The 17,793-nt window shown below is 34.3% G+C and overlaps 1 protein-coding gene across 3 annotated transcripts in view; it reads left to right on the top strand.

Moving 5' to 3' along the window:
- The window catches only part of gbe1b (glucan (1,4-alpha-), branching enzyme 1b), a 252,713-nt gene that overhangs the window by 170,341 nt on the left and 64,579 nt on the right, over positions 1-17,793 (top strand). For all 3 annotated transcript variants that reach the window (XR_012390607.1, XR_012390608.1, XM_068213679.2), the window contains exon 13: positions 5,010-5,194. Coding sequence is in view for 1 of the 3 variants with exons in the window: in XM_068213679.2 (XP_068069780.1) it covers positions 5,010-5,194 (185 nt within the window). In the remaining 2 variants the exon portion in view is untranslated. The remainder of the gene's footprint in view (positions 1-5,009; positions 5,195-17,793) is intronic.

Raw genomic sequence — 17,793 nt, 5'->3', positions numbered from 1 at the left:
CATTTTGTTTTATTTAAATAAATAAAAAATGTTTTCATCAATAAATGTTAAATATTATTATTAATATATAATGTATATATAAAGTATTAATATTAATTTGTTTTATGTTTTTTGTTGTTTGTATGTACAGTTAGTTCCATAAATATTTGGACATTGACACAATTCTAACATTTTTGGCTCTATACACCAATACAATCGATTTGAAATTAAACAAACAACAAATTTTCAGCTTTAGTTTGAGGTTATTTACGTCCAAATCAGAAAAATGCTTTAGGAATTACAACATTTGCATTTGTGCCCCCCACTTGTTAAGGGTCTCAACATAATTGGACAATTGGCTTCTAAGCTGGCCAGGTGTGTGTTATTCCATCACTATCTTAATTACAATGAGCACATAAAAGGTCCAGAGTTCATTTTAAGCATTTGGAATCTGTTACTGAGCTGTCACTGTCAGTCAAGCAAACCATCATTAGGCTGAAAAAACAAAACAAACCATCAGAGGGATAGCAAAAACATTAAGTGTGGTCAAAACAACTAAAAGAACGCACCGGATACCGAAAGACCTGGAAGACTACAAAAACAACTGTGGTGGATGAAACCAAAGAATTAATTCTCTGGTTAAAAAAAAAAAAAACACCCTTCACAACAGTTTGCCAGATCAAGAACACTTTCGAGGAAGTAGGTGTATATGTGTCAGCGTCAACAATCAAGAGAAGATTACACCAGAGTGAAAACAGAGGGTTCACCACAAGATGTAAACCATTGGTGAGCATCAAAAACAGAAAGGCCAGATTAAAGTTCTAAAAAAGCCTTCACAGTGCTGGAACAACATCTTGTGGACAGATGTGATGAGAGTGATGGGAAGAGAAGAGTATGGAAGGACGGAAAGGAACTTCTTGTGATCCTAAGCAGTAAAGCATGGTGGTAGTGACATGGCATGGGCATGTGTGGCTGTCAATGGCCACTACTGGTTCTCTTATATAATGATGATGTGTCTACTGACAAAAGCAGCAGGATGAATTCTGAAATGTTTCAGGCAATATTTTCTGCTCATATTAAGCCAAATACTTCAGGAATCATTGGATGGTACTCATGGAGAATGACCTAAAGCATACTGCAAAAGCAACCAAAGAGGTTTTTGAAAGGAAAGAAGTGGAATGTTTTGCAATGGCCAAGTCATTACCCTGACCTGAATCCGATTGAGCTTTCATTTTACTTGCTGAAGACAAAACTGAAGGGAAAATGCCCTGGAAACAAGCGGGAACTGAAGACAGCTGCTGTAGAGGCCTGGCAGAGCACCACCAGGGATGAAACACAGCGTATGGGGTGTTCAAGACTAAAGACTGTAATTGACTGAAAATGATTTGCAACCACGTATTAAAAAGTGCAAGTTTGATTTATGATCATTATTATGTCTAATTACTTTTTGACCCTTAAAAAGTGAGAGGCACATATGCAAACTGTTATAAATACCCTAAAATTAAAGCTGACCTTCTGCAGTTAAAGCACATCTTGTTTGTTTCATTTAGAATTCATTGTGTTGGTGCATAAAGCCAAAAATGTTAGAATTGTGTCGATGTTTAAATATGTATGTGCCTTCTGGTTTAATAACATATGTACATTAAATATTTCATTAATATGTTGATTTGTTATTTAATTTTATTCATCTTAATGGGCCCAATTATACACCCAGCGCAATAAGTCACAAGACGTGTCCGGATCGATTAGTTGCTATTTTCAAACCAGCGCAACCCTAATTTTCACGTTTTGAGCAATGTTTAAATAGCAAATCCATTTGCACCACTTTCTGGACTCAAGCGTGTGCTGGTCTAGGAAAGAGGTGTGCATTGTTGGTGCATTGCTATTTTGAGGAACTGAAATAGACTGAGCCATTGACCAACTGAAGGTTCAAATGCTTACACATTGCTTAATGCACACAGAATATACAGCAATACACAGATATCTTTACATTTGAAAAAAAAAATTAAAGATTAAAATGTTATTATGTTATGTTAAATGTTATGAAAATTCGAACTGAATTTAGAAAAAGTTTAGAAACAAATCTTTATGCTTAACAAACTAAATTAAATACGTAGGCTAATGGATGTCTTCAGTGGAGTGGTTTTTCACCGTTCCCTCACTCTACGAAAGTAAAGAGGCTAAACGGAGGAGGCTCGTTCTTTATCCTCGTGCTGCAGATGGTCTGTTTAACTGTTTACTCCCCACTGAAACATTCAGTTTTTCCACTTACACAGTTCACCATGTAAATTACAAACATGCCATGACACGACTCAACAGACTCTTAAAGGGAATGCGAGATGAGATTCTGATTAGTTTAATCCAAGTTATGCTCAAAACACACCAATAACTAATTAACAGAATAAGCTCAACCTTATTAGACTATGCACCTCTGTGCAGAGCATAATTTCCCATCCTTTAATAGCAAAAGTAGATTCGGACACACCCTTAATGCGTTTGCGCCATCCGCTTTAGACTTTGCACTTAGACTGTTAAAATAGAGCCATTTGTATTTATTTATGTACATTACATGTTTTTGTGTATATTTTTGTTTAATAAAGTTTCAATTGTGTTAAATGTGTTTTTAATTATTTAAAATTCTCAAGTGTAAAATTGTATTTTGTTTTAAAAAAATGTTTATTAAAAACATCTACATTTGTTAATCTCTATATATTAAAGCTTTAATTGCAGTTGAATTTTTGTTTGTTTGATTTATTTAGAATTGCTTAATTTTGATTTAATAATAAATATGCCCATTAAATATTTCTTAAAAATTTTGATTTATCATTTTTGTTTTTTTTTTTTTTGTTTTTTTTGTGTGTACATTTTTTTTTTTTTTTGATTTTCTATCTTTAAGTGAACTTTTGCAAACTAATTTCAAGAGCAGAACCTGATATGATTGATCGCGGCTGGTCTCTAATCGGTAATTAGCCATAATCCAATCAGATATATATATTAAAAACATGCATTTGGTATTCAGTATATTTGAAACAGGCTTTAATAGTGTTGTTGACAGTTGATTAGAAGTTCATTTTGGACCCCAGAGTGAGTTGAATAATAAATTATAGTCCTATACTTGACAATTTCTCCTATTTCTGCTGTGTATTAAGAGACATAAAAAGTGGTACATCAAAAGGCAATTCTTTCTATTCCTGTTACTTAACCCTCAGAGAAGGTCATTTTACGTTCCATAATGCATTATTCAGTCCTATCTTTTCGTCTCCTGCTTCATTATGCCTGTGTGTTTGCGGTGTTTCTCTCTGTTCTTTCGGAAATGTTATGAATAAAGGGTCTGTGAATTCTTTCAGCATGCATTCATTTGTTAGAATATAAACCATGCTGTGGGAATATAGATTTATAGATTTTAAAGTTGTGCGCTTCTCTTCTGAAGGGAAGAGTCGCTGCAGGAGGTGTAGAGCAGGGGTAAAAATCCGTTCAAGGTAAATCCTGTTTACTGGACTTTTCTTAATTATCTTTCAAAGAGGAAATTTTAAATCTCAAATTTGCTACGATGACCTTTTAAACAATCTTTTTTATTATTATTTTTATTATTATTATTGTTATTTTTAATTTAATTGTTAAATATTGGCATCAGGGAAAAGATTGAGTCTTAATCACAGAATTTTCGAAGTCCATTTTTGTAAGTAACTTAAACATTTAGGATTGGAGATGTTTTTAAATAGATTTAAGGATTGCTCTGTTGGATTGATATGTGATTTGAGTGAACTCATTATCGTGTTACAGAAATCAGTTTGTAATGATTTGAGCTTTGTGACATGGATTGGTCTCCTCCATGTAAGTGGCCTCTCAAGATGGATATGCTATGGTCATGAAGGCAATTAGTAGGGATGCTCATTTTGGTTAATTTTACCAACCAACAACTGCCTGAATATTAACAGTTAACTGGTCAGATTAATAATAAATTATTATTTAATAACAAAAAAAAAATAATTGACTTGTCTATTTTCTGACACATTAAATATTGCATTTTAAATTACTGATTTATTTTACCTTGCGAACAACAGCCTAGGCTACAGAACATAATAACAACAGAAGACCTGCAGTGTTTTCTGCAGTATTGAAATAAAAAATAATAATAATAAATAAATAAAAAATTAATAGGCCTGCCCTAGATATTTCCCCCTTAAAGTATGAATGTAGATTACAAAAACACTGACTGAATCTTTTTAAACCAGCATAGACTGTTTTTCCAATTATGTTTTTTTTTTTCTTCCATCAAATAAAAATAGCAGGCTACCTCAAATCAATCGTTTTGCATTAAATATGCATTTAATTAATGTTCCGCTATATTTCTTATATCACAAAGCTGTCAACATTTTTAATAGAAGTTATTTGTTTAAAGATTATGTCTTGAGTGTCTGGTTTAAGAACTATTAATAACTGTTGTTTTCCAATTTGAAAAAAAAAGGTTTGTTGGAGAGAAAACCCAGATGCTCTGACTTGCGGCCAGTTTAAAGAAGCGCACATCTCAGAAAGTTTTGTTTTGCGGCTTCTTTTTTTTTTACAGTGTCTGCTATAATGTTAATGTTGTTTTTGGTGTGTTTACATTGATGAATATGGCCACTGTGTTAAATGCACAGTATTACGATTTTATTGCCACATTAGATTGTTATGATAACATAATATATGATTTCCTGTAAATAAATACCCAAAAATAACACAACTGGAATAACTACAGCAGTTGTGATCATCTGATCTCACATGAAGCAACAGATTGCAATGACATACAGTATGATGACGTGTGCAGGTGCTGTAGTGCTGTCCCAATTCTTAGGGGTAAATTTTGAAGCCCTTCCCCTTAATCCTGGGTTGTAAGGGCCAAGGGGAAGAGGAAGGTGAAGGGTTAGAGGAACAAATAGAATTGTCATTGGGCCTAAGACTAACAGAGTCAGCAGTAACAGCAGTAGAGTTTTCTTCAGTTGAAGAATGTGTCTGTAAGAAACAATCTTCTCTGTTGTGTTTAATTGCAGGCAATGAGTTTGGCCATCCAGAGTGGCTGGATTTTCCACGAATCGGCAATAATGAGAGTTATCATTATGCCCGCCGGCAGTATAACCTGGTGGACATGGATCATCTGCGCTACCGGCAGCTGTACGCTTTTGACCGAGACATGAACCGCACGGAGGACAACTACGGCTGGCTGGCTGCTCCACCGGTAAGAGAAAGTCACCCATACACTTGCCTGCTTTTTCAGGGTGTCCGCGGGGTTGTAAAAGGTAGTAAATAAAATTAGCCAAAATTAAGGGCAATAAAAAAGTATTAAAAAGTAATAAACGTCATCTGACGAGGTATTACATTTTTGAGCTAATTTTTTTTAGATAAATTTCTCGATGCAAACCACTGCTTGCAGTAGTCCTAGCAGCATCGCTAATAGGTGCATAACAGAAGCTATGCCCCACCACCACCGCTACATTGCTAGTTAAGTTGCTGTGGGTTTGTAACTGTGATACGTAACCATACCAAACTGTTTTTAAAAGAGCGGCTATTGTTATGCAATTGTTACTTTTTGACATTAAAACTATGGAAAAAGGCCCATTGTGACATCTTCAATAATCCCTCTGCTTTACTTAAATCTATGTTATCTGCAATATGTTATAGGATATTTCATCTAGTTGCAGCACTAATTCGTGCTGTTATAAAGTTTTTTGAAGGTATTAAAAACGGTAGTAAAATGTATTAAATTCAACTTAAGAAGTTTTGCATATACCGTTTCTTCAGTTCAATTTAAGTTTATTTGTATAGCGTTTTTTACAATAATCATTATTCCAAAACAACTTTAGAAAGAAGTGCACACTATTGCATTACAATCAAATACAGAAAAGTTTTGGTTATTAGTTACCATAACTTTAATAGTTACTAATAACTTTAACTACTTTACTAGTAACTAATAACTCTAAATAGTTAAAGTTATTATACACTTTCAGAAATAAAGGTACAGGAGCTGTCACTAGGGTAGTACATTTTCAAAAGGTACATATTTGTACCTGAAGGGTCCACAATGGTACCTTAGTGTAATTTTAAGATACATTTGGGGACTCATGTGCAACTTTGAGGTACCACTGTGGAGTCTTTGGGTACAAATGTGTATCTTTTGAAAAGGTACTGCCCCTTTTGTACCTTCTTTTTTTTATTTATTTTTTTGAGAGTGTACAGTTAGTCACAATTATTATAAATTGTTATTTTATATATATATATATATATATATATATATATATATATATAATTTTTTATTTATTTATTTTTTTTATATATATATATGTTCAAAAAAAGACAAACAAGACAAAACAGAACAAGTGAATGATGAGAGAATTTTAAGTTTTGGGTGAACTTTTTAAGTCTTTTGAATATGTCAAGCCCAGTGATCAACCCTTTCATTAAATTACTAAAAAGAGCCACAGTTAATTTAGTATTTTTATAGGTTTTATATGTTTTAAAAATAATTTCATAGTAAAGTATTTAGTAATCTGATTAATTTTTACATTAAGTCAATAGTAATGTAATGTAATTGTAAAGATTACAATTTTCCAGTGGTAATTATTCATTCATTCATTTGGTTTTCGACTTAGTCCCATTATTAATCCGGGGTCGCTGCAGCGGAATGAACCGCCAACTTATCCAGCATGTTATTACAAAGCGAATGCCCTTCCAGCCGCAACCCATCTCTGGGAAACAATCATACACACTTATTCACACTCGTACACTACGGATAATTTATCCTACCCAATTCACCTGTACCACATGTCATTAGACTTGTGGGGGAAACCGGAGCACTCGGAGGAAACCCAGGTGAAAAAACGGAAAAAGATACAAACTCCACACGGAAATGCCAACTGATCCAGCAGAGGCTTGAACCAGCGACTTTCTTGCTGTGAGGCGACAGCACTACTGCGTCGCCCAGTAGTAATCAGTAATTTGTAATATATTATTTTTTTAAAGAAACTTACCCTACACTGCTAACCAAGTTAAGCCTTTGTATGTCACTTTAAGCTGAATACCATTACCTTAAAAAACATCTAGTAAAATATAATGTACTGTCATCACGGCAAAGATAAAAGAAATCAGTTATTAGAAATTAGTTATTGTAAAAGTAAACTACTACGTTTAGAAATATTTTGAAATAAATGCTAAATATACTGTATTAAATATACAGGGTCTAATAATACAGGAGGGCTATAATTCCCACTTCGACTGTATATAACCAGTTAATGTTGTATGTAGTATATAGGCAATGTCTATGGGTACATCTTCAATTGTATTCAAGTGTTTGTGTAGTCTTCACACTAGCAGTAAATCTCGCTTTCTGATCTTCCTTTAGATGACATTTTTGTCATCTCCAATGTTCTCAAACTGCCGTCTCTTACTGTAAACGTGCATCATAAAAGCTTCTTTCCATCAGCAAACATCTGCCGTTTTACTAAAACAACAAGCTGTCCCTAAGCAGCCCTGCAATCTCATTACATAGTTGCTTTTTAAAAACAAATTTCTACCACACCATATGGAAGATCCATTTTTAAATTGTTACCTAAAGGGATAAAAGGCAGCTTCTGCATCTTTGAGGTTGTGAATAGACTGATTTACTGCTGTCTGTCGGCTGTGGGGGAGTGAAAGTTTGGAGGTAATGGCAGATTGTCTAAAAAAAATCAATGCAAGAAACTTTGTCACTAAGTTCCCAGCTTTGAAGGACAGGAAATAATTTACCCTGTCACTCAGTTCATGAACAAACAAACAAAGAGAAAGCAAAACGTTTTAATGGTAATGGACAAAGTCTTGCAGGGGATTTAAGAGAAACGTGAGGCTTTTTTTGAAATGCTTCAGGACAGAGTGTGGTATTTGATTTTCTAAATTGGCCTTTTAAAGTGGAACTACTGTTCTAGATACTTGTTGCACAAAATTAAGTTAATAATATTTTTCCCACACAAAGTATTTTAACCTGTACATTCTAAAGTACTGTTACTCTGTTTGTTCATTTCCCTTGACTTGACTAGGCTTTTATTTCATGTTTTTTTTTTTTTGCTTATGTATTTTATTTTATTGTATTTCATTAAATGTTTATCATTCCAAACCAAGTAGAAGATTCCAGATATACTGAAAGTAATTAATTTGAGTTTTCATTCCTTCATTATTTTTTCTTTTTGATTAAGGCTGATTTATACTTTTGCGTGAAGCGCACGTGTATGGTACGCTCTCATCGTGGATAACGCAGATGCTGACACACACATTTACATTTGTTAACGAGTGTTTACAAATGTAGAGTCCCATGAAGGAGCTCCCTCTTTTGCCGGAGAACCCAGAGAAAACCCAAGTTAACACAGGGAGAACATGCAGACTCAGAAATGCCAACTGGCTCAGCCAGGACTCGAACCAGTGACTTTCTTGCTGTGAGGCAACAGCACTGAGCCACTGTGTCGCACTTGTACATTTTTTATTTACACTATAAAATATATAACATGTTATTAGAGAATTTTGTAAGAAACTAGTGCAGTGAATTATAGATTTATGTTATGTAATATTATTTAATGTATTTTAAATAATTAATATTACAATGTTTATTAACATTAAAAAAATGATTAATATTTAAAAAATACATATCTAAATACATTCCCCGTGTTGGCGTGGGTTTCCTCCGGGTGCTCTGGTTTCCCACACAGTCCAAAGACATGCACTATAGGTGAATTGGGTAAACTAAATTGTCTATATAGTGAATGTGTGTGTGAAGTGTATGGGTGTTTCTCAGTGATGGGTTGCAGCTGAAAGACATACGCTGGCTAAAGAACATAAAACGTGAAGAACAAATGCTGGATAAGTTTGCAGTTCATTCTGCTGTGCATGGTGACCCCAGATTAATAAAGGAACTAAGCCGAATTAAAAAATAATGAATGTATTTCTAAAAACATTTTATGACAGAAATGTATATATAAAAATATTAACTATTATTAATGTATTAATGTGCTTGATTTTGTTATAATTTACAATATTTTAAATGTTTATTTATTTGTATTTTAAAAAGTACTACTAGTACCAATTATTTTATTACATAGTAATATATGTATTGCTGATATTCTTTTATAATTTTATATTTTAATTATTTATTTATTTATTTTTTGCATGTTTCATAGTTTTATGTAGTTTAAAACTTTTTTAATAGTTCAAGAAACCCAGAGAGTGGACCAGATGGTTCTGTGTTTCTCTCTCGTGTTCTTGAGTGTTTAACTGGCAGTAAGGTGATCATCCAGATGAAGAGATGAAGAGCACTGGAAGTATCCCATTCAAAGGTGAAACCAAACGAAAAATGAAACTACTAATACACTGCGGCGCTGAAAAGGTTGAAGTTAAGTGATGTCATTGTTAAAAAATGATCTGTTGGGGCCTCTGGAGGTCTACAAGCATGTGCCTCATGCAGTGCAACACATCTACTGCTCATAGAGTCAATCAGGTTGTTGATAGTGGCTTGTGGAATGTTGGTCCGCTCCAGGCTGTGGGAAGTTGCTGGATATTGGCAGAACTGAAACACCCTCTCATATATGCCAGTCCAGAGCAGAAACTATATTTATTCTTATTTATTAACATATTAACAATGCCGCAAAACGTGGAAGTAAAATGCCTAAAATGACTTTTCTAGTCTTTTCATATTGTTTATTACAATAAATGATATTTATATTTTTACTAGTCAGGACTAGTCTTGCATACTATTATGCAAATATAATTCCTTTGCATTTGTTCACCAAGTTTTTACACAAATAAAACGGAGTTGTTTTTTTTATCCTTTGTTCTCACTTAAAATCAGATGAGCCATTAAAAATCTGATGGATCAAGTAGCCTAAATTAAAGCACACTTTTTCTGTCATATTAAAATTAAACAAATGTATTGTGATACACTATTATTGTTATTTTAAGAAATTATTTTCCCACCCATTGTATAATGCCTTTATGGCAATGTAAAAGCATAAAAATGCAAGTACACTCTTTCAAATTAACCCCAACATTTTTACTTTCTGGATGTTTTTCTTGTTGTGGCTGCATATCTTTAGGTCAGTGACGCTAGACCCTTATATGATGGCAGGGGAATCACTGAATATGTTTTACGTTACGTTTGTCATGAATAAGCTCTTTCAATCTAAGTAGCGATATTAAAGTTTTCAAAAAGTACTGGAACTGATGAGATGTGATTTCTCAGAGCAGTTACATTAAAAGTAAATATGTGTAACAGAGGCCAGCTAGCAAAGTGCTATGTAGATAAACCTCACTGACGCTAGAGGCCATGGACTTGAGCCTCTTTGTTAGAGCAACCGATTCTCATGCAAGAATCGTCAGTTCAATCATCAGTTCAGATCAGGTTGGTGCAGTAGGACCAGTAGCTCGTTCCGGAATGAGAGTAAGTTTTAGAGGAATGAGATTAACGGAGGCCAGCTAGCAAAGTTCAATGCAGGTAAATCTCACTCCTCTGACCTCTAAAGATGCTGTATGGACAGACACTAGAGCAGGGCTATTCAACTGGTGGCCCGTGGGCCAAATCTGGCCCCCAAGCACTTTTTTCCGGCCTTCCAAACAGTGTGACCAAGACATCAAAAATAAATTTAGTTCAGTCGACAAACGGCCGCTATAGTTTTGAAGTTACGTGCGTCTGTTCAATAACAGCACGAACTGCAGTTAAAGGCTGCACAGAGCGTGAGTCATCATAAGCGAGTGGTGCGGGCAGCCGACAACATGTTTGTAGAAAAAGCTATTTGCACAATGCACTGATATCGTTAATAGGGATGCAACGGTTAGCCAATTTTACTAATAACTGTGCTATAATTCGTTACAGTTTATTAATCATAAAGTCTTCTCTAAGCCGCATTTCTGTTCCACTGAACGAAACGAAACCGCTGCAAAATGCCAAGTTGCCTGTGCGCTAGTTTTAAGTTTGAAGTACACCGATGCTAATATGCACGCTCACAGGATTAACTATAGCAGCGGCTGTTCCCATATCACGTCTTTTCCGCTTGCAAGTTTGTTATTTTTAATGTAAGAATATATGTCAATATGCGGGTGCCAGCAGAGCGACGCGCTTGCGTCTTTTTGGGTGTACGCAGTAGAAAACATCTCACAGTGAGAGTTGTGCCTGCCTTTCAGTGCCTTGTAAAAAAAAGATATGTTAGATGAATTATTATTAAAATGATTATGCATGCATGAATGCAGATGGTAACAACAGTTATTCTAAATAGCTACTTACCTAATACAAAGCTTGAATTTACATTAGCGTGATAACAGTGAAACCATTATTATTCTTCAGACTATATAATCGTACAACCAAAATCTATAATTGTTGCATCCATAATTGTTAAGCAGTTCAAAACATGACATATGAATGTGTCTGAATGTAGAAGAAGCCTACTTCAGCAATGCACTGCTTTTGTTGTGCTCTGAAATACAACATTTGAATGTTTGTAAAAAAAAAAAAAAAAAGTCAACTAGAAAAAGCCAATGTGGGTGTCTTGAGCAAAAATATACAGCATTTGAGCTCTCATATGCTGTTCTGTCATTACTCATATAGCAAGTTATATCTCTCCGGCCCTTCCTTTGGGATGCTTTTCATGAACTGGCCCCCATGACAAACTAATTGAATAGCCCTGCACTAGAGGCCATAATCTTTAGCCTCCTTGTTAGAGAAACCGACTTCCATGCAAAGCAAAGATTTGATGGTTCGATCCCAGCTTAGACCGCATTGGGTGCAGTAGGACTGGTGAGTTACACGTGGTGGCTCGTCTGGTATGGGAGTGAGGTTTAGGGGGTGTGTTATGGCCCGCTAGCAAAGTGCTGAGCAGGTAAATCTCACTACTCTGACCTCTTGAGGTGCTGTTGCGACATACCCTACAGACCATGGTTTTTAGCCTCCTTGATAGAGCAACCGACTCCCGTGCAAAGCAAAGAATCACTGATTTGATCCCAGCTCAGAGCAGGTTGCGTTGTAGTAGGATTGATGGTTTACACGTGGGGGCTTGTCTGGGATGGGAGTGAGATTTGGTGGGGTCAGTGTAATGGAGGCCAGCTAGCGAAGTGATATGTTGGTAACCTCACTCCTCTGACCTCTAAAGGTGCTCTAGTGACAGACGCTAGAGGCCATGGTCTTTAGCCTCTTTGTTAGAGCAACCGACTCCCATGCAAAGGAAATAATTGCTGGTTTGATCCCAGCTCAGACTGGCTTGAGTGCAGTAGAATCTGTGGGTTTTATATATATATATATATATATATATATATATATATATATATATATATATATATATATATATATATATATATATATATATATATATATATATATATATATATATATGTGTGTATCTATGTATGTATTTTTTTTCCCAGAGGACTTTTGGATTTACTAGCAATTTCACACAAATTTTTTCCTCAACATTTTTCATGTCTATCGAGTAGTAGAGATATTTGTTGTATAAAAAAAACCCTCAAATTGCAATCAAATTGTGAGACGAGCAGTCATGACAAAAAAGTTGTCTGATGGCATAATTAAAATCATTGCAGCATTCACCATGTTGCTTTATTTGCTCCATCACAATATAATTTGCTATCATAGCCAAAATCGCAACCAGTATATTGTGAATGTTGAAGATATCCTCCAGCCCTGCAGGGAACTTCACTTGAAAAGACGGCTGCATGGGCCGCCCGCTAATTTGAAGTGCTTTCTCAGCAGGCTTCTAAAGACTAGAGCTGTGATTTTAGCCGAACGCTGTTTACGTGCCTCTACAATCATACAGATACAGGACGCCCACTGCGCTGCAAACCAAAAGCTGTTCACTAACTCTTACTGCTCGCTCTTTCCCGTCTCTCTTTGCTGAAGGCCAGTCATGCATTATTTACAGTATGTCCAGTACTGCACACAGCAGGTCATATACAATCTGTCTAGACGGCAGCAGCTCAAGTGCTCTAGTTTTGCAGATTTTTTTAAGAAATGCTTTTTTTTTTTTTTTTTTTTTTTAAATCGACAAGAAATTAAGCATTGACCCAATTTTCTAAACTTGAAAATAAAGTACAAACTGTCTGCCAGGAGCAAAAAGCCAGTCTATGATGTATGGTTGGTCCTAGCTGATTTAAGCCTACTAAATTAGCTTTACTTTTGCGAAAATTTAGGTTTGCTTTCTTGAATTCAAATGTACTTTTTGGTTGTATCCTTGTTTCAATTTTAAATATCGATTTTGAAGAAGCAATCTTGCCATTTTAGCACATGGTTAGCTTGTTTAATGAGTAGCTAACATGTTTTAGCGAAATTGCTAATGTAAATAAGCTTGTTGCTAATTTGGCAACACGTTGTTAGACTGTTTCTAACATACTTTACTGCATTGTTTTGTGTCTTTGGCATAGAGCACATATTAAGATAGTATTTTATTCATATGTACGCTGAGTTGAAGCACATTGCTAGCATGCTAACATGACATGTTGCCTGGAAGTTTTTTTTTATGTTTTTTATTAAATCATATTATTACAGTCAATTTTATTCATCAAAATTAACTTTTGTAAGTTATTGTCTTTTTAATATTCTGTAATCACTACTGTTCATAATGGATATTCAATTGATGAAAAATCATGAAAATTGGTCTCCAATCTGCCTAAAGTGTGCATGTTCCAGCTCACAATTCTCCAGAAATAATGTTTTATAACTCTCTGAAACTGACCCTTCAGATTTTTTTATCCTAATTGCGTCTTTTTGGTGACTGTCACTTTAAATTTCTTTATATATATATATATATATATATATATATATATATATATATATATATATATATATATATATATATATATATATATATATATATATATATATATATATATATATGAGATTGTGATCTTTAAAAGAGGGCGGAGCTACAAATGACTTTGTGTCAGCATAGTGGCAAATTCAAAAACAAGACTAGCATCCTATGCTAATGAGGGAGAGATGGTCACTAATGGGTGAGGCTTTCCACCTCTGAGGATATACAAATGGAGAATGTCAATCAAAGTGTTTCTGCAGACTGTTTTATGAACTGTTTTTTATGGAAAATTAAATTAATACATTTTTACAATTAGAAGCTGGTTATATTCACCGACTGTTGCCACACTGCTGTGTTTAAACCCCTTATAAACATGGTTTATTTAATTTTTATCCAATTTTTCACCAGTTTATAAAATATAATTCTAAAGAACTTTCTCTAGCATTTTCACAGATCCTGGAAACATACACCCTGCGGTATGTAAGCTTTTAGGATATTCAGGTGCCTACAATGAGATCACTTAATACATGTAGTTGCGTCTGGCTGTGAAAGGAAAGCAGGCATGATGGGAAATGCTATTAAACATTCAGGCTGTTGTGAATGCATAAGGGATATAGTTCCAGCACTTCATAACACACATTATCTCCCGTGCAGCAGTTTGACACTAGTATATGATGACAATGAAGAGCATTGCTCCTCACTCATGTGCTCCATGAAAATGTAGCCCTTTAGATCTAAACTATTTACAGGAAATTACTCCTAAATCCAAGACTCATGTTACGGTTGCAGTAAGGCAGGAGCAGCTGCCGGAACCCAGTGGTATTCTAGTATCACAGAGATTTCAATTTATATTATCCCTGAGTGCCACTATTTGTTTGTAAATAAAAGCTGTGTGTGTGTGCAAAAATATGCATTATATATATTTATGTTTATGTTTGTTTGCCTTGCTTCCATCTTCATTCATTCATTTTGTATCAGTTTTGTCCCTTAATTATCAGGGGTTGCCACAGCAGAATGAACCATCAACTAGTGGATGCCCTTCCAGCCACAACCCCGTACTGGTTTTCCCATCTTACTAAAAGCATACATGTTTAAGAAAGCATTTGATAAAACATGAACGCAACTTGATTATATACCTAACATGCTATAAGATTAAGTGGTTAAGTAATTTTGGTCAGTTTTATGTGCAGCTCAGTACAAGTGCATTTTATTTGTTTGATGGGTTTTCCCCCCATTTAAAAAGACATCTAGCTAGGATATTTCTACCATATTCTAGCAGATTGTATAAAAGATTTAGCATGTTTCTAGCATGTTTACCAAGTTGCCAACTTTTTTTAGCAAGTTGATTTATTCAAAAAAATTGCAGTTTATAGCCCTTTCTTGTTTTTGTTAATGAGTTTTGATGGATGGATGGATGGATGGATGGATGGATGGATAATGGATGGAATCTTAAAAAGTAATTCAGGTTTTGATGTATGCAAATCAATCGTGAGTAAAGCAAACTCTTCTGTCTGTCTTCATCTTTGCCTGTTATCTTTGCAGTATATATTATATTTTCAGTCTCTTCTCTATATTCAGTTCTCAGTTTAGCGAAGGGTCTGGGTCAGTGAAACAGTGTGCTGGAGTGACATTGATAATGTGTGTTAATGTCTTCTGCTGACAGTCGTCTGCTGTTCCGCTTCTGCTCCACACTGTCATCTCTCCACTTTAGTGAAGAGAAAAAAAATCTGCACTTCAAAAGTTTGCAGTTTGAGTAGTCTGAAGGCTCTGTGTTTGGTTAGATGAAAAAAAAGTTGAGTGGATGGATCCTGTAAAAAAATATTCTCCTTGCTATTTGATATTTATTTCGTTTGAACTCGTACAGTTGCAAAAACAACAAGCTGATCTGAGCCAGTGATTTTTCTATTTATTGAGTCTAAAACATTGAAAGATAAACAAAGATATATATATATATATATATATATATATATATATATATATATATATATATATATATATATATATATATATATATATATATATATATATATAAAGAACTCTCATTCTTTGTTAATTCATTCATTTGTTCAGTTATTCACATACAACTTAAATTATATACAGCAGGTAAAATACGTATTGAACACGTCACCATTTTTTTCTCAGCAAACATATTTCTAAAGGTCATGTTGACTTGTTGGTGACAACCAGAGTTGGCCATACATACAAAGCAAACGATGTTAATTAGGTTAGAAATTAAGTTGTGTGTAATAAAATAAAATGTCACAGGGAAAAAAAGTAGTGAACACATGAAGAAAGGAAGGTGTTTAAAGGCATGGAAAGCCCAGACAAAAATCTTTTAGTAGTTATTCAGCACTCCTGTACCTCGTCATTGTAACTGAATATTAGCTGCTTCAGTCCCAACACCTACATCATCAGATGATAAAGATGAAACCAGGGTGGACATTTCAGCAAGACAATGATTCCAAATACGGCCAAGAAAACTCTTAAAAAGAAAAGAAAATAAAGCTGCTAGAATGGCCCTGCCAATCACCTAACCTGAATATAGTATAATAGGAAATAAAAATTTAATTTGATAGAATAGACCCACAGCAACATTTTTAGATTCTTTTGAAGTCTGAGAAAAAAAAAAACACTATGCATGAGCAATGTGTCTGACTCTATTCTCCATACAGGAGGTGCCTTGATGCAGAAATTACCTAAAATCCTTTTATACAAACTATTAAATACATTTCAGTAGGTCAGTACTTTCTCCTTGTGTCATTCTATTGTTACTAAGCATAACTATTTTGCAATGATTTGTCATTTATTTGTATATTTTGGATTGTTTGAGTTTTTCCAAAATTTGGGTCAATTTCATGTCAACAGCTCCTATAAAAATATATTATTTAGGAAAAATAGTGACTTGTTCAGTGCTTAATTTTTCCACTGCATGTATATCTACTTGCTTTAAAGGGGTGGTCCACTACAATATTGTAGCAAGGATGTAAACAAGAATATAAACAATGGGAAATGCTGTTTGGCACTGTTAACAATAGCTACAAATTCATTTTTATCCGTCAAACCCCTGTAAATACCCACAATCTTCTGCAGAGCTTCAGTGTCTCTATGCGGCAGCTTTCCCTGCATTCTACATCTCAAATATCGAACTTGCAAAAGATATGTGAACGTTTTATATTACTTACACATGCTTATTCCGAATATATGAAAGATACTTGTCAGATTTTATTTTAGAGAGCAGGTGTGAGGTTCAGCTGTGTCCTTTTCATTTTCTGCCTGATTCAGGCTCAAACTGATACAGTTATACTGACAGTATTTACACAAAAGAGGCAAAGCGCATGCTAGTAGAGGTGTGCCGGTTCCTGGTGACATGGAGCCGATCCACAAATCACAGCACATCATGTTAGCTGACCAATCAGAGCCTCCTAAAGACAGGCTTTTGGAGGAATTATAAAATATGACAGCCGTTTTCATGTTAGCCGAGTAGCTGTATGTAATTAAAGTAAAATAAATTAACAAAATTTAGATCTTTTTTTTATTTTATTTTTTTTAATAAAGCATGAGCACACATTGCTTTGCAACTCATAAACACAACTAAACCTTAAAATACATTCTGGACCACCCCTCTGAGATTCCCTTACAGTTGAAGTAAAAGTTATTAGAATTTTACTTATATAATTATATAATTATTAAAATATTTCCCAAGTTTGGGAAAGTTGTCTAAAGGAGAGAAGTTTTTTCAATGCATTTTTTAACTTAATAATTTTACTAATTAATTTCTAATAACTAAAAAGTAAAAAAAAAAAAAATACTTTTGTAGTTTTCATGAAGACAGTACATCATATTTTACTAGTTATTTTGCTAGCTAGTGCTTAACTACAATAGGTTATTTAGGTTAATTAACCGGTGTGGAAAATCCTAAGAGAGCTAATAATATTGAACTATAATTATTTGAAAAAAGTGCTTGGAAAATATTGGAAAGAAAATAAAATTTTGATGAGGGTTTTTTTCT

This window comes from Danio rerio, chromosome 15 (assembly GCF_049306965.1).
Source record: "Danio rerio strain Tuebingen ecotype United States chromosome 15, GRCz12tu, whole genome shotgun sequence".
In the NCBI taxonomy this organism is placed as follows: Eukaryota; Metazoa; Chordata; class Actinopteri; order Cypriniformes; family Danionidae; genus Danio; species Danio rerio.
This window is presented reverse-complemented; position numbering and strand designations above follow the sequence as displayed.